General features: G+C 39.6%; 2 protein-coding genes across 3 annotated transcripts; both read right to left on the bottom strand.

The window, feature by feature from the left end:
- Positions 1–3,673: 3,673 nt before the first annotated feature.
- On the bottom strand, positions 3,674–8,836 carry LOC146546680 (sodium-dependent phosphate transport protein 2B-like). 2 transcript variants are annotated; one of them, XM_085264932.1, is made up of 13 exons: positions 8,760–8,836; positions 8,307–8,358; positions 8,080–8,214; positions 7,858–7,986; positions 7,598–7,741; positions 7,259–7,370; positions 6,974–7,169; positions 6,795–6,890; positions 6,474–6,585; positions 5,843–6,010; positions 5,474–5,590; positions 5,267–5,391; positions 3,674–4,660 (listed from the first exon to the last, which is right to left on the bottom strand). In XM_085264932.1, exons 2-13 carry the CDS (start codon positions 8,350–8,352, stop codon positions 4,112–4,114), a joined length of 1,929 nt encoding a protein of 642 aa, XP_085121058.1. In that variant the 5' UTR covers positions 8,353–8,358; positions 8,760–8,836; the 3' UTR covers positions 3,674–4,111. The 2 variants fall into 2 exon arrangements, with proteins under 2 accessions (XP_085121058.1, XP_085121059.1); XM_085264933.1 differs by having other exon boundaries at positions 8,307–8,354; positions 8,760–8,813.
- A 7,560-nt stretch (positions 8,837–16,396) lies between these two features.
- On the bottom strand, positions 16,397–19,279 carry LOC146546679 (chymotrypsin-like elastase family member 3B). The gene is made up of 8 exons (XM_085265167.1): positions 19,195–19,279; positions 18,999–19,087; positions 18,819–18,916; positions 18,538–18,666; positions 18,245–18,381; positions 17,012–17,154; positions 16,746–16,898; positions 16,397–16,597 (listed from the first exon to the last, which is right to left on the bottom strand). The coding sequence occupies exons 1-8, from the start codon at positions 19,235–19,237 to the stop codon at positions 16,580–16,582; spliced, it is 810 nt and encodes a 269-aa protein (XP_085121293.1). The 5' UTR covers positions 19,238–19,279; the 3' UTR covers positions 16,397–16,579.
- Positions 19,280–20,957: the final 1,678 nt, after the last annotated feature.

Here is a 20,957-nt window from a genome sequence, read left to right as displayed (position 1 = left end):
TGAGCTTTTTCCTCTCAGCTGAAGTTGTGGTAATTGTAGCATTTCAATATGCCATTTTAAATTAGGCTAGAGTACGTGCTTTATTGTTACTACGTATGCACTGACTACAGCTGTTAATTAGTGGCAGAGTGTATCCCAGAGTGTGCAGTAGTAATTTACTAAAAAAAAAAAACCCTGTCAAGTATAGTCATAGTTTTATAAAAGAGAGAAAGAGCAGCCTGTAATTGCAAATGTGCACAACAACACAGAGTTTTTAGAAATGTGAAGATGAGACTATAAGGCAGGTTGATGTAAAAAACAAACAAACAAAGAAAGAAAAAACTGTCAAAGTCATTTCCTGCTTCATTTTGTAGCAGCAGGTAAGCGTATAGTCCCTCCTGCTAGCCCTCAATGTCTACATGTATTTAAAATTGAGAGGTGGGCAACGACGCCAGGGGTGAGGCGTACACCCTGATGGTAACTTGGACTCCGTGTATCGTGCCCACCCCCAAGATCCTATATGTATGTGTAATGAGGGTGTGAGTAATGTGAATGTCTAAGTTGTGGGATAAAATTGAGGCAGAGGCAGCCAGAAGGGGACAGAGGAGGGGGGGGGGGGGGGGGGTAGCCTCCTCTGCATCCTGGTGACATACCCCTACTCCAAGGCCCTGCATGTGTGGGTGGTTGTGGTGGAGCAGGAGGAGGGAGGCAGCTGGAGATGGGGAGGGAAGGAAGGGAGGGGCAGGTGACCCCTCCCTGGGGCCAGCTCCCCCGCTGACCCCAGTAGGCACTCCCACACTCCGCGACCCACCAGGGAAAGGGGGGCCCAGGCCCATCCAGACCGGGGCCCAGCGCAGCAGCGCCCCCCGGCCCCACAGAGCCCGGGACAGTCCACCCAACCCCACCACAGAGAAAACTGCACCCACCCCACCATCCACTCGTCTTCCAGACTACATGAGACAATAGACGCCCAGGCTGAGATCTTCCTCCACCTCTCCTGTATCTCCCCCTCCTGCAGAGAGTTCCTGAGGGGAAGAAAGCTCCTGCAAGGTGTAACAATCTCCCCCACCGGTTGAAGAGCCCCACAGGCGACTCGACACACCGGCGGCACCCTGCGCCAGGGATGGGCTCCCATGCACCCACCCGCCCACAACCCCGGCAACACACAAACCAGGACCCAAGGCCCCGAGGCCCAGCCAGGGCCCCGGCCCAGAGATGGAGCGCCCCCAGACCCTCACACCCATCCCGGACCCACCCAGGGGCAGACAGGCTACCAGGTCAGTAACCCACGTCCATCATCACAGACCCTCCCCTAGCCCCGCTGCACGCAGCCACGAGGAAATGGTCAGAAAAGAGCCCCCAACCGGACATGACCGCTACCCCGGGTTGAGCCCCCCAAGGAAGATGCCTCCGGGGAACCCCCCGACGCCCTAAGCCTGTCCCTGCCCCCACACCAATCACAACATTGAAGGCGGGACCAAACTATGACCCCCCACCCCCACTAGGTGATGGAGCCGATCAAAGGAGCCCAGAGCAATTGATCTGATGTGGTGGCAGAGGCTGTATCAAGACTAATGTAATCTAATAGATAATTTCTATATTGGTTAGAATTAAGATTGTTTTTATTTTTCCAGTTCATGAGGACAGTTAGTTTGTTTAGGAAATAAAAACCCAAGTGATGTCAAGTTATTAGAAATATACTTTTTCTACGAGTCAATTTATATAGAAAGTCTGGGTAGTCCTAGAAACACATTTTATTGTCCTCAGCCAATCCCTTGAGTTGCCAAGTGCTAAATGAGTTTATAGCATAATGATGACCTTGAATGTTAATAAGTCACTTTACTGCTTGTTAGGAATGGAGTCCTAGAGAGATATCTCTCAAACTACTGAATATTTACCTTTGTTAACTTTCCAGGTCGTAAAAGTGTTATTTTCTTAACTCAGTCTTCAGAGCGGTTTTTAAGATTGTTCAAATTCATCATGACCAAATCATAAACATACTTCTTTGTAAGTTTAATGAACATTTGAATATGTTCAGTGCATGCTAATCAAAGATAATGCCTTCTGAATGATGTCATATTGGAGAAAGTCATGTGGTGCTGAAGCGGCTGGAATATGTTACCCATGCAGACCCTTTGTAAACATTCCTGAGCCGCACTGAGATTGCTGACTGTGTTTGTGTGTGAACGTTTGTGAAGCAACTTGATTTGGATCCTAATAATAATAACTACTGTAAAACTGAATATATCTCACAGCTCATAAACCTTTATAATCTCAGTGGCTTTTGTAAGTACCATCTGTTCCACATAACACTTCAGTATTCATATTTACACTCTCATGCAGTGCTATTTATTTTATCATTGTTTTTAAGGGTCAGTTTAAAGTGCTCTCCAGCTTTTATTTTTGAACTGGGCAGCTATACCTAAAACATGTGTAACAGCAATAAACGGGGCAATAATCCAGAGAACTAAAGATTAAAATGTGCTACACTTTACCTGATCTCCAGAATCTAATACTGATAACAGAAAAGCTGCCAGCAACAAAACTTGGCTCACACACACGTTGTATCTGACTGCGCTCATTCTTCGGCTCCTGGTATGTCTGTTTCTCAAAGAGCAGTGAGGCACTTGTTGACACAAATAGATGAAATATCTGGACTTAATTATATGTTTATGTCACCAGCGCGCTCACTAAATCATCCTAATGTTTAACTGTAATGTGACAAAAACACCAGACGCTCATTAAAGCTGACAAATGGATGACGTGTACCAAGCTAAATGTCAGAAATTATAAATGCTCACAACTATTGAAAGTTTTAAAAGTTGAAAATACAGAGGCTGATATATCTGACATGATATCTCATGTGTACTAGTAATGATTTAGTAATATATAAAACCATAAAATGCAGGATTAAAGTCTCCTTTTGATCTGAATGCTCTGTACTTTAAGTCTTCTGGTACTCCTGGATGTCATAAATAGAGGACAGGCAATAATCAGGTGTGGGCGGTTGTGAGGGAGGAGCAGGTACTTTGATTGGGTTCATAAGATCAGTGGACTACAGCACAGGCAGAGCCACTATTGGCTGTCCTAGGCCTTAATTAATCCAATCTTCATCTAAATCTTAGATAAACTGATACTTTATTAACGCTACTTTAGAACTCATGACTCCAGCTTACAGGACATTTTCTTCAGAGACAGTCAACACTTTTTTTTCTTGACATTTGAAACAAATCAAATCAAGCTGTACTGTGACTGTACAGAAGCTAAACTTTGCTTGTTTTGAGAGAAGTTCCTCTTTCACACACTTGTTGTTCTAAGGATCATCAGATATGAAACCCAGCTACAGGACGACTTTTTCTTTTTGCAACCTTACAATGAATCCTGTGATCTCTCATAAAACATGACTGTCCTGCAAATAGATAAAAATGTCCCATCCCTAACTAGGGATGGGACATTTTTATCTATTTATAGTCTATAAATAACTTGGAATTCTGGGTATGTTATCAACATGAGTGATGAAACTAAATCAAAAGTGACAATTATGCACTTGAAAATGTGTTTTCTTATATTTAGTACCCTTGAATGTACATGTTGCACAAGAGTGAGCTGAATATCAGATGAGTTGATACATATATCAGTGACTATAAGACTGTGTGATGTCAGTGAGATAACAAGATGAACATAATGACAACAGTGCCGTTTAAAAATAGCAATTTTTTATTTACAAATATTTCAGAGTCTTAAATACTGAGGGATAACATAAAATTTGCTAATAACGATACATTTGAAATGCTACAATAAACATCTGTATTTGAAATGTTGAAAAAAAAAACAACTTAAGGCTCTTTCAACGTGTCTTATGAAATAAAAAAAAATAACTCATAACATTCACAACCATCCATAATTAACATATTACCAGCAGTAAATCTTATGATGTTTTACTAAAAAACATCATAAAACTAAACATCACATGGCCAACAACAGTCAGTTCATAATATGTGCAACACTTCTGTTCATATTCTCCACCAGTGTTCACTACAATGCTCAGTGTATCGCCCATTAAAAGGGAATCAATAATATATCACAACCTGAGAAGTGATGAACATATAGATACAAATTAAACTTAAATACACTAAAATTGTGTTCCTTTAGTGGCCTCCTTTGTGTCCTCATCTTTAGACATGGCTGGGTTATCGTACATCTCCAGACTTGGCTTCCTGCTCGTCTCAATCGCTTCCTCCTCCTCATTTTTCTTGCAGCACTTGCAGCATTTGCAGCAGCAGCAGCAGTGTTTGCAACAAAAGCTTGAAGCTGAGGTAATGATGCTATCCCACGGGGCCATCGAATGCAGGGGCCGGGGTAAAAAGTCCCAGGTACGGAGGAACTTGGGCAAGAAGCGTCGGCAGCGAGATTGCATCACATTGATAACGATCACAAAGATAATTAAAGCAACGAAAGGCACACCGACGCCGACCAGTACTTTCCAGCCAGCCATTGACAGACCAAAGACAGTCAGGGGGAAAACCAAGAAGACCAAAATCAGGTAGATGATAGCAAACCAGCGATATTTGGCAGTTTTGTTCCCTAGCCCTCTTGCCAACCTGATGGGCAACCGCATGAAAGGGATCGGGTACCACAGTGCAATGCCAAAGATGTTGAAGAAGAAATGGCAAAGTGCAATCTAGAAAAAAGCATAGAAAGATTGGATTTAAACAAGACAACCACTGTGTGATTTCAAATAAAAAATAAAGGATGGATATAATAAATGGATTTTCCTTTAAAAAGATTTCGTTTTGTTTTTGATAAATATATGCTTAAAGGGATTAAAGTTATTGTAATGCATTACTTGGAAAGCTGGAATATTTGTGCAAATGCATCAAAATAATTTTGTCTCGCTGAAAACCAAAAATGTTGTCGTGTAAGTGGTGCTGACAGAGTAGTGCCAAACACTGCATTTTCTATAACGGTGGATAATTCCCCCTTCATAGTAAGCACTAGGCTATTTCTGTATTTTATCACATCTCACACATTTAACTTGTTTAAGGCTTAAAGCCTGTCTAATAACACAGACTGCTGTGAAGGTCTGACAGTTTCTTTAGACCTGGTGAGTGATTCTTGGTGAATTGGGCAAACTGGGTTTGCTAGCTAAACTCCACAAACCACTGAGTGACATCTTTGTGGCAACATCCTTTTATAAACAGTCTATAGTCTGAACCAACTGACCAATGAGCATCACCTAGCAGAGCTGTAAGCAGGCATATGAGAACAGTTTTTAATTGTTTCTTACCTGCAGAGAGTTTTCTAGTGTTTCTCCAGGGCTAGCCATAGCAGCAAGTATAGATGTTGTTGTTGTACCAATATTTGACCCCAGCGTCAGAGGATATGCTCGCTCAAGGCTAATAACACCGATACCTGACAAAAAAGATAAACAAAATATAAGATCTGGTGACAATTAAAAAAGACAAACAAAAAAACTGGCGTCATAATGGCTTACCAACAAGAGGAGTTATAGCTGAGGTGAAGACAGAGCTACTCTGAACCAGGAAGGTCATCCCGGCTCCCACCAAAATTGCAACATAGCCCATGAGAAAGGTGAAGGGGAAGGGTAGGTCTGCCATCAAAAAGAAACACATGATGTGAACATTATATCTACATGACCAGAGAAAACAAGCATTTCATTCTTAATAGTAAATGTGTCTGAGCTTTTTCCATCACACAACAGGACCGCTCGACCTGAACGTGAGCCAGAAGCAACAGGAAGGCTGTGCCTGTGTCGCTCATCAAGCATCACCACAGAAGCAGATGTGCTGACTATCAAACAGGCTGAACATCACATGCAAAAGGCTCGTTGCTGGTTTTGTACCTGTGTTGAGCACCTTCTTGATCAGCACAGCCACCTGGCCCTTCAACATGGAGTTGAGCAGCTTGACGATGAGGATGAGACAGGTGCAGAGGACGAACAAAGACCCAGCCAGCAGAATGAGGCCCACGGCCAACTCTGACAAGGTCGTATTGGCAAAGATGTGATTACCTGCAAAGGATGGTGAAAGAGACAGACATTTAGAGTAAACTCTGGTAAACCGAGCTCTTGTAAACACTAAGAATTGAGAAACAAGCTACATAAGTTTATGATTTTATGTAAATGTAAACAAAAACCTTTCTAAACAAAAACCTCTTCAAGCATCAAACCATTTCATTTAATTGGAAACAGCATGCTTTGAAGAAGTGATCCATTTTATGGTCATGTGACACTTCAGCCAAACAACATGAATGGACCTATTGAGGAGGTAGACGGGTCAAGGGAGAGTATTTGCTGAGTCACTGTAACGTCTCAAAGGTGGTCATTGTCTCAGCTTCGGAGAATCTGGTCTAAAGAGGTTGATGTGGCCGAATGGCTCTCTCATATTTCACCGAGCTTTAGCAGATCAGGTAATCTTAATTGCTTTGTAAATTTTCTTTTTCCCACTTCAGAAATGGCATGGATGTATGCTCACATCTCTCTATGTAATTGGTAAAAGTCTCATTCATCTGGGTCCAAGTCTGGTTTCCTTCCTCCCAGCAGATGCCACCTGGTGGGCAGGTGTTCACTGTCACATTCCAGAAAGTCTGAAAGAGAAAGCAGAAAGTATAAGAACAAAAGCAAGCCTCGACGCAGTGGCTACTGTAGCTGTACGGCGTAATCTTATTCAACCTCTTTATGAGCTAACACAAGGCAACATTAGTCATCAAGAGAAAACCTGATCTAACCACAGCTTTATGTGTGTTTTTACAGCTGTAAATACTAGTTTTGTAAATAGGTCTTGTTGATTTCTTACCGTGTTGGTCTCTGTTTTGCACCATTTTTTTATCAGACTCTTGTTCATGCCAACCTTGTCATCAGTGGCAATTGCAGAGATAACAGATTTGTCGAGCTAAGAGAAGAAACAGTTTTTTTTAATTTTTAAAAATGGCAATCATACTTGATACTGATAACATGGCCCGGTCTTATAGTTACCTGGATGATGGATTTTGTCAGAGGGTCTGTGATGACCTTGAGCAGTTCGGGGGCGTCTTCTCCGGACTCGAGATGAAAAGAATCGATGATGAGTTTGGTGACTTTGTACAGAACGCCTGTGGCAGCTTCCAGCGGCAGAAGAATCAGGACAGAAAGCCAGTTGAAGAAGTCGTGGACTGTAGCACCAGCAAATGCCCTGAAAAACAAGAACACTCGGTCTAACATCTGCTAGAAACGGTTTGTAGAGTTAGTGTAATATCTCTATGTTTGCATGCTGTCGTTTACCTGCGGAACTCATTCCGATCTCCTGCCTGCATCATAGCCACAATAGTGTTGGTGACAGATGTTCCGATGTTGGCTCCCATAATGATTGGCACTGCCATTTTAACTTCCAGTACTGAAAAAGATAATCGACATTTCATTCACGTGTAATAAACTAACACTGCAGTCACTGTTAGTATTTTAAGATATAAATATCACACATTAAACATTTAGATTGTTTCTCAGAATAAGCATTTTTGAAACTGTCACCTTGAGGTTCTATTGTGAGTTTACGACACATTTGTTTGAGTATACCGGACTGTAAAATGTGTGCACATGCCTCTTCCATGTATTTCTACTTACGTCCAGAGGCGACCATGCTGACCACGATAGAGGAGGAAGTGCTGGAGCTCTGCACCAACACTGTGACTAAAACCCCGATCACCAGCCCAGCCACAGGGTTAGTTAGCACCTCACTGTTTTTGAAGATGTCACCAGCGGCTCGGCCTGTACACACACGCACACACTGAGGTAAAAATACAGCTCTCCATGCACATTACATAACCTGGAAGTGGTTTGTTTTTGTTTGCTTATTTATTTGTTTGTTTGTTTGTTTGTTTTACCTCCCACTAGCTGGAAAGCAGAGCTGAGAACATCAAGTGAGCAAATAAACATGTAGAGAAGTCCAAGCAGCAGAACCAGCTTCAGAATACCGGTTAACACTCTTAAAATCTTCCCCTTTGTGTCTAGATCTGTTAGCAAAAAAGACACAAAGCACTGAATCAGTCTGGCATTGTGAAGAGATCCACGCTGTATAGAGCAGTCGCAAAAGCGTGCTGCCTTACCTGACCACTTGACCCCAGTGTCTTTCAGCTCTGGGAGATCCCAGGGATCCTCCGCAGCCTCCTCATTCTCCTTCACCAGGACCAGAGTGGAGTAAGCCGGTGGGAGACGCTCTTCTTTAGACAGAGACTTCTCATCTAAGAGAGGGATTGCGGGGGGAAATTGTGAGAAACTAAAGTTGCAATAACAGTTTGAGGAGGTCAAAAATATCCACAAGAAAAGGACATACCGATAGAGGAGGAGTTATCTCCCTCTACTTCTGGTCTAGGAGCCATGACTATCTGAGAAACAGAAAGAAGGCAAGAGTTTCAATAGTTTTAGTGTTAGTCTGTATTATTCACCTTTTCAAAAATAAAATGGCTATCCCCCAAAAGCAATCTATCACACTTTTTACTCTGTCCACTAAGCAGCTGTGCAATAGTCAGCGTAATCCAAGATGAAATTCTAGCTTTACCACATCTGTATCTGCTCAGCAGTTGATCATAATTAAGACGACAAAGAAACACAATAGTGGTAGCACTGTTACACCCGTGAAAGACAATCAGCAATAACATCTGTCCAAATAGCGGATATTTTTAACGCAAGCCACTGAATCCTCCAGCTATTTCTCGCAAATATCCTCAAGATTTCAGGTGGCCTCGGTCCTGCCGAGAAAGATAACGATGGCAGCCGGTGTACGCACCTGCAGCGGAGCGCCTTTGTGTCCAGATCTGTGAGAGGGGAGCAGGAGGCTTCACCTGAGTTACCTGTTGCTCACTCCGAGGCTGAGTGCTGCTTTTATAGCGCCGCGCAGAGCGCACACCCGCACACCCGCTGCTGACAGTTCAAAGATCACGCACACATGTGCAGCAGCCATGCTGCATCTGCAGGCGGGGGCAGATAAACCCAGTTAGACATGACTTGAATTTCTGAGGGACTAAAAACTAAGACTGACACATTTCACGGTTTTCAACGGGGGAAAGATGGATTTTTTTTGGTGTTAATTTGTCTATTTTTGACTCGTCTTTCTAAAGAAAGTTTTTTTTTATGACCTTATGTTTTTGACAATGTCTACTATTAACCGTCTACTGAACTTATAGCAAAACAAACACGCAAACAAACAAACAAAATGTTTCCACCTGTCTTCAGTCTGTGGGCTGGGGTACAGGTGTAACGAACTCAAACATGCTCCCCCTGGTGGCATGAAATGGCAATTCTTCTCATATGGCAATAAAACCAAGTTAAGTTTCAAATAAATCCACCTGGAATTTTGTCTTTTTGATAATTTATTTTAACATTAGGTGGTTTCATCATTCTTCAGATAAACCAATTATTTATGTGAAAATTAATCATCGTGTTGATCCCCTGGTCTTTCCACGATGTCATGCACTATGTCGTTAAATATTTCACTAAAGGATTACGGGTTGTAACACACTGATCTTATTTCAGTTTAAACCAACAGCGACTGATCGCAACTGTACTTGTAACATAAACAGAACTTAAAACAAGTAATATTAAATATAACTGTAATTGCATGCATTATCTCCACAATCTTCAAAGAAGCCCAAGCATTTGTCTGCACACACTCATACGCTCATGCCACCCACTCAGCCACGCACAGGTTTACAGCTTCTTAGATAACACACACACACACACACACAGTCTTTTACCTGCCTGTCTTTATTGGTCACTACATTAGTCTGAGATTATAGTGAGAGATACGCAGAGATAGGATTTTAACGATGCACTGCATTATAATAACTGGTGTGAATATAAGCAAATGATTAACCAACAATCATGTTACAGTTACTCCCACCATGCAATAAAATAATAACTACCTAGCTTATAAAAAAAAGGGTTCACTGAGTTGATTGTAATTATTGCCCATCTTGTTATTGTTGGTTTAGATTTTAACGTGGAAAATCCAGGAGCAGTTGCTGATTTTCTGGTAGATTTTGGACAGGCTTCTTTGGCTTAGGTGATTGTGTTTTCTTTTGAGACTGAACTTTACTCCATGAAAATGGATTTCAAAGGTTCCCTTAAGAGTTCCTTATTCGTAAAATCCAGTTTGGTTACTGGTTATTTTTCCATCTAGATTTGGATCCCTTTAGATGTTTGGCAGCACCTGTTTCACAGTGTGTCTAGCTCGTCTTCTGCACTTTTAAAAAGTTTTAAATGTACTGTGAAAAAAAAAATTTGTTGGTTGACGTCACGTACAATAAACCCATTCATTTGTTAGTTAAATTTAATTAGATTACATCAGCTCAGTTTTTTCTCTTTTAATTAAATTCAAGCCTTTTATTTAAGTAGTAGTAGAGTAGTAGTAAGTAGAGCCAAATTTGTTTGAATTTATCCTACACAGGTTAAAAATGTATGTAGAACAAAATGAAATCTTGTTGAACGACTCTTGTTTAATGAACCAATATAAGGTTTGATGGTTTTATCATTGCATGTTTCAAAAGAAATACATGAACCCCATACTTTACAACAAATACAAAAGTAATATTTCGTGAAATAAAACACACACACACACACACACACACACACACACACACATATATATATATATATATATACACACACACACACACACATATGGAGAGAGAGAGAGAGAGAGAGTAATCAGTAATTTCTAGCAGGACTGTTTGTAACATTCTCAAAAGCATTTCCAAGCACATATAGGGTGCTTTAAAAAAACATAACTGCAATTTTTATGATAACCAAAAGAATGCACCTATCAAAATTACAAACACAATTACAAAAATTTATAATAATCAAAAAACTATTTTTTCTATTTTCTTGTGTTTTCATTTGCTTCCTTTAATAGTTTAAAAACACCTGACCCTGTATCTTGTAGCTCCAAAAAACAGCCCATAGCCTACAATCAATCACTATACTGTACTACTTGATTACTGCACAACCAATAAGATGATTGCAGCTGCAGGCAGTATTGGGTACACAGTGTTCAGCCAAACAAGTGCACTGACAAATTAAGACTATTAATAGTGAAATACCCACAAAAGAAACGCTTACTTCCATGCAAACCTGCAAAGAAAATATGATGTGACACTGGAGGCTGAGATACAAATCACAAATACTACTAATATCACACTGCATGATATGAAACTCTTAGCAAATAAAGAAAACGCAAATGAGCAAACAAAATTTTGAAATAAATCAAAGCTGCTCTGAGAGCTGAAAATAGTCAAGCAAGCATGCAAAACGTGTTAACAAAGCAACATTCTGTCTTTAATCTACATTACTGAGTTTGTGTAGCTTCTCATTATTTGACATCTTAGTGAACTTACAGGGTGTTTTGGTTTATTTTACTCTATAATCATTTTTAAATTGATTTTAATATACTTATACTTGTATTTTGGTTCTGTTTTATTACATCTGACTCTTTCACATTATCAGCTTCTCATCGGTCCTCTGTAAAGCCCTTTGAACCACACTAAACTGCAAAAAAGTGGTAAACAAATAAAGTCTGACTGATTGAAGAGTTACAGTGTGCCTTATGAAGCCATTGCGTGGTATACAGTAACAGGTTTAATGAAATAATAATGAAAATAAAGAAAAAAGATCAGATAAATAATAAACAAAAAATAATTTTTTAATTTCACTAACATGTGAAAGTAGTTAGCTACTTTATTTTTCTATACCAGTCATCAGATGCACCTTGAACCTGAACAACTCATCCATTCTCTTATTAATCTGTCGTAGGTCCAACAGTGCAACTGGACAGGTCACAAGTCTATCACAGAGCCAACATAGTGAGACAGCCACTCATCCACACCCAAAGTCCAGTTAACATACATGTCTTTGGGAGGAAGTTCTGAGTATCTGGACAGAACCCAAAGAGGACACAGAGAAAACACACAAACACCACACAGAAAAGCCTCCAGCCAGCCGGTGGATGTGCCGTCACGAGACCACTGCACCACTGAACCTGAACAAATGAACCTTAAATCTTATTTTGAACTTATCACATGACAAATATTTTCTTTGTGTTGTTATTGCCGGCTGTATAGGTAGTAAATCACCAACACATTTTCATTATTCCATCAAATATTCCTTTGCTACATTTGCTGCTTTAATTATTTTCTAGATAAAAGACATAAAAACTGGTGGGGCACTTTATCCTGAGGTGACTATTGATTAAATATCTGTTTATCTCTCTGATGATTGTGCATGGTTCTCTGCGCCTGGAGGCTTAGCTTCTGTGCAGTTATGAGCAGTAATATTATTATTAACTGTGTTTCTGCTCAGACCACAGTGTACACTCTAATTAGTACTATCCATGTGATGCGCGAGACTGAGGATCCAAAGCATGTTGTCATATATGAAGTTGCCTCATGAAGTAGCCATATATTTCCAGTGTGCCTGGTTATTTATTGACTAACCCATTGGGTTTGATGCGGTACGTTCTCCCCTTGTGACTATAACAGACCCACATATGATAGAAAAATCAGCTGAGACTCTCCTTTAAACTTTGGACTTCTGCTTTGATCGTTCCTCCACCCACATACTGATATAATACTTTGTGGTCATGTCTGCAAATATGTGTATATATGGGGGAAAATTTATATATATATATATATATATATATATATATATATATATATATATATATATATATATATATATATATGTTTTTTACCTTTTAAAAAAATTTATCTCAAAATATTATCCCTTTACAAGTTGGTATATAATATTTTCTTACACCTTGTATAACACATCTTAAATACTTTTCTTTATGAGAATGGTCATGGTATCAAAGTCAATGATTGCCCGAAGAGCTGTTGAGTTGATTCCGTCTATCTGCCATGCTGGCACAGTCCACAGGGGGTCAAATAGCTTGCCCTCTCGTTATGGCCAAGGAGGGCCGCCCTCAAGTACTAACCGTGAGTAAACTGCAATCTATAAAACAATAAAACACTGTTGTTAGAATTTGTCCTGACTGGTTGAATCTCTGAGGGTGGTAAACCTGAGCAACTGTCAAGGTTATAACCAAAGCAACAGTGTGATGGATGGTTGGTGTCTATCTAAAGGTTTCTTACTACTCCAGAGGGACTCTTTAAAAGTTCAAACACTAAAGTTGTATTTAAATTGGCTTATTGGAAGACTGATCATCATAATAACATCATTCACACTGACCTTTTGCAGCATGGAAAGCCTCTGTTTGCTTGAGATAGAGAGCAACATTTGGTGTCTGGAGCTGCTGAAATAAAGGAAAACCCCCTCACATCTTACATAAAACTGCAGTTAATCCTTAATAGAAAGAAAGTAGCCTAACGCCACTGTGTTTGCACTGACTTGAGTGAGACCCTGCTGCCTCCACATGGCCATAGTGTGGACTGAGACTGATGGATACAAGGCATCTTAAAATGGACCTATCAGAGGCTGTGTGCAAATTTCCATTGTGTCTGATGGAGCAGCCTCTGTAGAAACATTAATTACTCTCTGATGTATGTTACTTGGTATAGTGTATGTGGTGTTGGGCATTGGTTGGTTGCAGCCGCTACTTAGTTAGCAACACTTGTTGGCCTGTTAGCTTACAGTATGATGCTTTTATATTATGAATTACCTTTTAGATTTAAAATGACTGAGTCAGTTTCTATGATGAGATGTATTATTGAGCTTCATATTGATATATAAAAAAAAAACCCTGTGCAAACCTTTATTAAGTCTCCTTAAAATTGAGTTTTGTTTGCTAAACATGAAAAATTGAAGAAAGAGCTTTAATTGCTTTTGTTTTGTATGCAGTGTCTATCTCACAGGACTTAGTTGTCTCACATTTCATTAATTTCTCACATGCAATATAAATAAATGAATATGAATCAAGCTGACATTATGCTATGTGACATCCATGAGAAAGGGGCCGCTTTCATAATATGAACCATAAAAACTTTATACGCAACACAAACATTTACTGTTGGAGAAAATTTAGAGTGATACATTGTGTTGTATTTGCACTTTAGCCACCTTTTTAAAACTACACACACTTTTAGCTGAATAACATGCAGCGATGAAATATTTTCACATTGTGTCTACAGGTCTCCCCCCTCAGGAGTCAATGCACAATCTGTCCTAATCCTCTTTTCTTCTTTTCTGTCCCCAGGATGGAGCTTCTATGAAATGAAGTTCACACGTGTACCAGTAGATGGGGACATATAAATGCCAAAAGGTTGGCCTTGGTGTCATGGTTAAAAGCAAACCTGGAAGCCTTAATGTTTGGTCTCACACAGTTAACACAGTGTTTGTTTAAGGCTGAGCTCACTGTATGAATTTGAAGTGAGGGTTAATAAGTGTTTACTTGTTTTCTGCTCTGTGTGCACTCGATCAACAACAGTCCTGCGGTAGAAACACAAGTATGCGCTCTATAGAAGTGCACTTGTTTTGTGAAGAAGCTTATTTTTAGAGACACGTTTTATTCGTGTAACTTAAATACACACTATAAAAAATACAATCGGGAAATTAATTAAAACGTTTAATTTAATTAAAAGTTTATCATCTGCAGCATAACAGCTGAACTACACACGTTAGATGTACTTTTAAGTGTATTTAATATTAGTATTTAATATTTAGATGTGAATGCAGATGCTGAAACAGCTGAAGGTTGTTTTCGAGCTGTGAAGATAAACACTCTGTGGCATCTACTTCAGGTTTATCACAATTCATAAATGTCTGCGACAAGTTAAGAGTCACAAGAATCACAGAGGCTACATTACAAGATAATAGCTCCATAGAAGCCAGAAGAGGCTTTATGGAAACATGAGATCAAAGTGAGAAGGACAAGAAGTATCCTTTTCATGTGTTCTGTCAAACCTGGAGGAGGTGCTGTGAGGCCTGGGCAAAACTGGCTTAGTCTTAGCTGGATAATATTAAGAAATTTAGATAAAAAAGTTCTGTAACTGTTTTAACAGTTGGTTGTGTTTTGTAATTATGTTTTAATTATTCTTTTAACTATGTTGTCTTGCTGTTTTGTGATTTTGTTTTCCCCCAGTGTTTCCTAATTGTTTCACTGATTGTTGTGCTTAAATGTGCTCCATATAAATGAACTTGTGTATCTAGTTACCTGTGTGTTGCCCATATGCTTCCTTGCCTATTACTTTTAAGTTTTTGCCTTTTTTTACTGCCTAAGTTTAAAAGATGTTTTTTCTCATGGTTGGTGTTACTCAGTGTGGTTTCGTGTCCCACTTTGTTGCCTCCACCCTTTCTTGTTTCTCTGTCCCGTCTTAATTGTTTCCACCCGTGTCTCATTTCCTCTGTGTATATCTACTGGCCGTGTCTTTATAGATGTTTTTTTTTTCTCATGTGTGTTACTATGCTACCTGTCTTTGCCTTCCTGCATTAGCTTTTTTTTTTTTTTTTTTAAATAATTAAGGATCAGTCTCTTTTCAATTAAGTCTTTTTTTTTTATCTGGGGCTGGCTCAATTTCTGGTTGAATCATTAGAAATCGCTTCACTCTCATTACTGGACCTTCATCCCACAACAAGGGTATGGCTCCAGTTGCACTGTGTGTGGGACCAAAGATTTTATCATTATCAAATAAGTTGGAAAACCTTATAAATAAGCCAGTTGCCAGATTTCAATCACACAGGGTACTTTAAATGCTGAAGACGATACTCTGAAGGCTTTACTTCTATAATATATATATATTTTTATTTGTCAGTCTTGAAGCCATCAGCTCACCCAGATATTAAAAACATGCCCTTATCTTTAAAATGTATTTTTGCATACATGATAAAATACAAATGTGCACACAAATTCTTAAAGCCAGTGTCTACATTGTCTCAAAGTTGCATTTAGATGTCAAAGATGCCTAAACAAGTAGAAACACTAAATTTCACTCAAGCTATTATTGTTGTTGTGCTAAAAATAAGAAAGTCTGGTCTTATTAACTGGATGAATGTTTGTCAAAAGTGTCCCAAAACGCTCCTGTTATCTGATGCAGCAGACCACCAGCGCCGTGCATCAAGGTAACCGATTGCTGTTATTTATCTGATGTTAAGGCCTGCTTTCCAGCTCAGCTCCCATCAGCCAGTATATTCACTGGTGCCGAAACTTGGATGACCTTGGTAGTGATTGATAGGAAATGCTGATTCATAAGTCCTCCACACACACTGATGGGAATCCATTCCTCTTTCTTCTTATCACACAGCAGGAGAGGTGAAGTATTAAGTGTTGCTGCAGAGACAGGAATTCATTTTGCACCTTTCCTGTAAATTTTTTAAGACATGGAAACTGCAGTTCTTGTCATGAAGGCTTACTGTGGTTGTTTACAGTCGGTGATTTTGACAAGAATGCAGGAATGAAGAAAACAGCAATTTAAAGTATTTCACTTTTAAGAAAATTTTATTATGGAATGTTTTTTTTTATGTTTTGGATTTTTTTTGGAGCTGTTACAAAATTCTGATTGTAATGTGTAACCTGTAAATGAGATCACCCCGTGTAGGGAGAAATATTGACTTGGGATCTCATTATTTTTTGGAGTTGATCAGCTGGTATCCAGCAGATCCTCAGTACTTCAGCATGACCTAAAGAAACAAGATGATTTATTGACAGATGAAATACTTTATTTATCAGTGGCACTGGCTGAAATGCATTTGTTTCTCAACAGACAGACTCATGCACGGAAGAGGAAACTCTATAGATTGAACAGAATGGAAAGCGGCATTAATTTACCTCGCTGAGCCACTCGGTGAAGGCAGAGGTACGGGTGAAGACTGTGGGCTTCTTCACTTCGTTGCAAACACGGGAGGAAACAAAGCTGGTTACACCCTGGACATACCACCTACCATCCTGACCCACACAGTTAAGAGGACCGCCAGAGTCTCCCTGAGAGACAAAGAGGCAGAGGAAGGATTGGTGCATGAAGTAGCTGACCTTGTTCACTGCAGGTAATTCAGTTCTGACAGGTACAAGCTGCTTTCTTTTGATGCTTCACACACATTGCATCCTGATACGATGTCTCCTCCTGCACAGATCATGGTGCTCTTGACGTTGATCCCCCACCAGTCGCTGCGGCTGCACACACTGTGCTCCACCACAGGCAGCAAGGCCTGCTGCAGTTTATCAGGCATGGGACCATGAGCTGACACACAGAGAGGATAGAGCTGCTCAGCAACGCGTAAATACAACACACTGTATACTGCATGCATCAGGCGGAATCAGACAAGTTGTTTGAAAGCCAGTGCTCATTACTGTTACTAGTACTACATGCAGTTAATTAGCTTTATTATTTATACTTGCACCAAAAGCAGTTACTCATTACCTTATTAGGCAGGTCCATCAAATGTGTTATGAAACCTTTTCTAAACTAAAGTTACGTCTGCATGCAGGGCCATCCTTGGGCAATATTAGCAAGCTAGACATCATAAACACGTGGCTGCATGAGCCAAATGTGTTTTCTTGGTTTAACTGCATCCACTGCACATGTGCACTGCTGTTTTCTCCTACACTGTGTACAAAGGTTTGACATCACCCACTGGTTTGTGAATGCCTGATTCTGAGCTCTCAAGCTTTTTGCTGCCATCATCTTAGCTTTTTGAAATCAGACTTAAACTAGTAATTAAAACTCTAAACTCATGGGGATGGATCAGGTGAGAGGTTGCCTTCTCACTGACTTCTGTTGAGGTTTCTTACATGACATTGTGCACATTGCTCAGCAGTGGTCTGGCATCGATGTCATGAAAAATGTATATTCACCAACCATTTGGGAAACGGTTGCTCAAGGTTGCAAACTATTTATCTTAGGGATGGATACATTGATTGAAAAGAGTGTTCTGTACTAAAATCCTCCATGTGATTGTTTTCTTTACTGGCAGACTGCTGTAATCACCCACAGTGATTAAGGAAGAGGCTGTCTGCAAACACTTGCTAATTACTGTTGGCATTCCAGAGCCTACTGCCATCTATTGTATATAGTCTATGATTTGTAACTTCACTGAACACATTCTTCCCTGAAAACCTTTGCTAGCTAGCATGTCCCATTCCTTGCTAAACCATAATGTATGACCACTTGAAAGAGAGACTTCAGTTACATGGTTTTTACAAAAGGTATTACTACCCAAAATTAGCAGAAAATGCAGACTGCATATGCTAAAATTGAACCTTTTCACACAGATGGAACAAGACAATGACCTGCAGTTATTAACATGACATAAAAGAGACAGAGACAGTACTGTAAAGGTTTCCCCAGCCAGTGATGTAACACGGGGCTCCATGGGCGAGGATCTCTCCAGCCTGTGGAAGACAAGCAATGCCCACGCTGTCATTCATAATGGGGCTCTTATCCAGTTTCAGCAGGGCAAGATCATTCCTGGAAGAGAACCAGCATAGATTTTTACTGATCGAGGAGGTGAAAGGAGGCATCTCTTAAACCAGCTAAAATGCTTCTTCGAGATTGTTTTATAGTCTTGTGTGAGAGCAGTTGCTTTTTGAAATGCATTTTCTTCAGCTTTCAGAATGTACTTACCCATCAGAGACATGGTTGATGTCCCAGTTAGGATGGACAACAATGCGCAGAATATCTATGATCTGTTCAGTTCCCTCCTGCTGGCTCATGTCATGTTCTCCCAATAACACACGGTACACATCTCCTGGCCTGTAAGACAGTTTTGACCATTTAGGATTTATCAGTTTTCTTCTCCTTATACTTTTGAATGCCAGAGTTCTTTTGGTGTGCTTTTTACACAGTCCCCGACTTCTGTCTTTATGCTCTAAACTCTCATCCCTTGATCAAGCTTAGCTAGTCACCAGATGCAGTGTCCAGCGGTCAGTACCCAGCGAGGTCCAACCAGAGTCCCTCCACAGGTGTGATGGTAACGACTGCCGTGCTTCACCTGCAGGGAAATCTGAGAAAAAGAAGCTGACAATTTAGTAATTCTAAACAAAACAATAGTTGAAGTACATTAAACATTAACAAACTGTAATTACCTGCCAAGGCCAGCTATGCGGATGGGCATCCTCTCCATTTACAACCCTACCAGTGTTGGGCTGGACAGCAGGTGTACCACAACTAAAAACTACAATTATATTCGATTATATAACTAAAATGTAATTTGTATCTGAATTTTGTCTTTTGTAAGAATTGAACTACTTTTCCCTTTTCTAACCAGACCAAACTACTTACCATATGCTGCTTGTAGCAGCATAAGGACCAGTGTCTGCAGCATGCTGTCGTTGTGAGAGGTAGTTCAGTTCGGGGAAGTTCTTTTATACCTGCTCAGTGTTTCTATCAACCCAAATGCAGATTACACTGAACTTGTGAAACTCTTTTATCAGTCTCACTGTTGATTGTAGCTGAGAAAAACCTTCCTGTTCCACAGATGCATTAGTTGGTCTTTGCTGACTTGCCTGCTGATAGGGACAAATGGGTGGTTTACTGTGAAAATAGTGCAACAGACTTTGAATTTGCTGGAACTCAAAACGCTTTTAGGCATTTTGAGATAATAATAATGATATTAAAGTGTAAAAAAATGAGTTCTATATTAAAAATAATGAAGTAATAATATGAAACATGTATCTAAAAAATATCATTTTAGGACCATAAGTATTCATTATGCAGATTGAGCGAACATTTTGAGTTAGTTTATGTAAAGCAAAGTCTTCACTATACTTTTTGACTGTTTAGTCAAATATAATGTATTATGATCCATCAAACCTACAGCCCACCCGACTGCCATCAGTCACACATTTCCTCCTAGTATGACGACTAAACATATACAGTAATTCCAGCATAGCGCCGCAAAACCTGAAAAGCGGTTGACCCCAAAAGAAAAAAAATCTAAACAACTGTCTGGGTGGGTAAAGCATTTGATCCAAGTACAGCTGTCAAATAAAGGCAACAGAGGATAATTATAGCCTTGGACAGGGTCAACTACTAACCAGGCGCATGCACCAGTTTTGTTTTTTATTATTAAACACATTAAATATATTTGCAAAAACTTAAATACTCCTCTACTCTATTATAACTTTTCCAGTCCATATAATGACATAGTGCACAGTAATTCTACAGTGCATAACTATATGACTTCTATTTTAATCCATACAATTTTTTGTGTTGAATTACTTCAACACTACACACACAGACACAAAAGAAACGGGAAGCACAATGGTAACATGTGTTTTCTTGAGCAATCTTAAAAGATTGCTCAAATTTGTCACTGTTGTGGAGCCTTTGAATGTAAAACATGACCACCTTCACCAGGTATTAAGGGGGTACACATTTTTCTTGACACCTCTAGATATTATTTAACATTTAAAATTACACATTGAAAGAGAAATAGTTTAACAGTTCCTTTACAACTGGGAGTCTGCTCGTATAATAACACTAAATGAACTTTTAGTCTAAAGTCTTAAAAGGTTTGCTGCAGGCAGACTGTTATGAAACCTGTTTTTCCCCTGTGCAGTTAGATAGCTAGTCTTAAGTGAAATCCATTAATATAAAAATAGAAAGACTTCACACATAATTACGCATTTATATGGTGTTGCAATAATAGGAAAAGCAGTTTCTAACTGTTGGAAAAAATGTAGTTGCATAACTTGCCTAGGGTTAGGGTTGTCACTTCATACACAAAACCACAGTAAATATCTGGTTGATGTTAAATTTTTAATTAATTTTGTAAAGTTGAAAATTGTGTTTTGTTTTTTTTTTGCTGACATTAAAATCTGTAAATAATTTTCGGTTGTAACCAGCAGCTGATGTCCACATACAGGGAGTGCAGAATTATTAGGCAAATGAGTATTTTGTCCACATCATCCTCTTCATGCATGTTGTCTTACTCCAAGCTGTATAGGCTCGAAAGCCTACTACCAATTAAGCATATTAGGTGATGTGCATCTCTGTAATGAGAAGGCGTGTGGTCTAATGACATGAACACCCTATATCAGGTG

The sequence above is a fragment of the Mchenga conophoros genome, linkage group LG23, assembly GCF_057382185.1.
Source record: "Mchenga conophoros isolate Kocher_MC1m ecotype Shallow Benthic linkage group LG23, M_conophoros_male_GT1.1, whole genome shotgun sequence".
NCBI classification, from domain to species: Eukaryota; Metazoa; Chordata; class Actinopteri; order Cichliformes; family Cichlidae; genus Mchenga; species Mchenga conophoros.
Note: the sequence above shows the minus strand (reverse complement) of the source record. Positions and strands in the feature narration are given on the sequence as shown.

What these genes read in the sequence shown, in the direction of transcription:
- LOC146546680 (XM_085264932.1), bottom strand. Translation starts at nt 8,352, where the DNA reads ATGGCTCCTAGACCAGAAGTAGAGGGAGATAACTCCTCCTCTATCG. An exon ending in TGCTTTCCAGCTAGTGGGAG is followed by an intron (nt 7,742 to 7,857) that starts GTAAAACAAACA and finishes GTGTGTGTACAG; the next exon opens with GCCGAGCCGCTGGTGACATC. An exon ending in TGACAAAATCCATCATCCAG is followed by an intron (nt 6,891 to 6,973) that starts GTAACTATAAGA and finishes TTCTTCTCTTAG; the next exon opens with CTCGACAAATCTGTTATCTC.
- LOC146546679 (XM_085265167.1), bottom strand. Translation starts at nt 19,237, where the DNA reads ATGCTGCAGACACTGGTCCTTATGCTGCTACAAGCAGCATATG. An exon ending in CGCATAGCTGGCCTTGGCAG is followed by an intron (nt 18,917 to 18,998) that starts GTAATTACAGTT and finishes TCTTTTTCTCAG; the next exon opens with ATTTCCCTGCAGGTGAAGCA. An exon ending in TGGCTGGGGAAACCTTTACA is followed by an intron (nt 17,155 to 18,244) that starts GTACTGTCTCTG and finishes TCTGTGTGTCAG; the next exon opens with CTCATGGTCCCATGCCTGAT.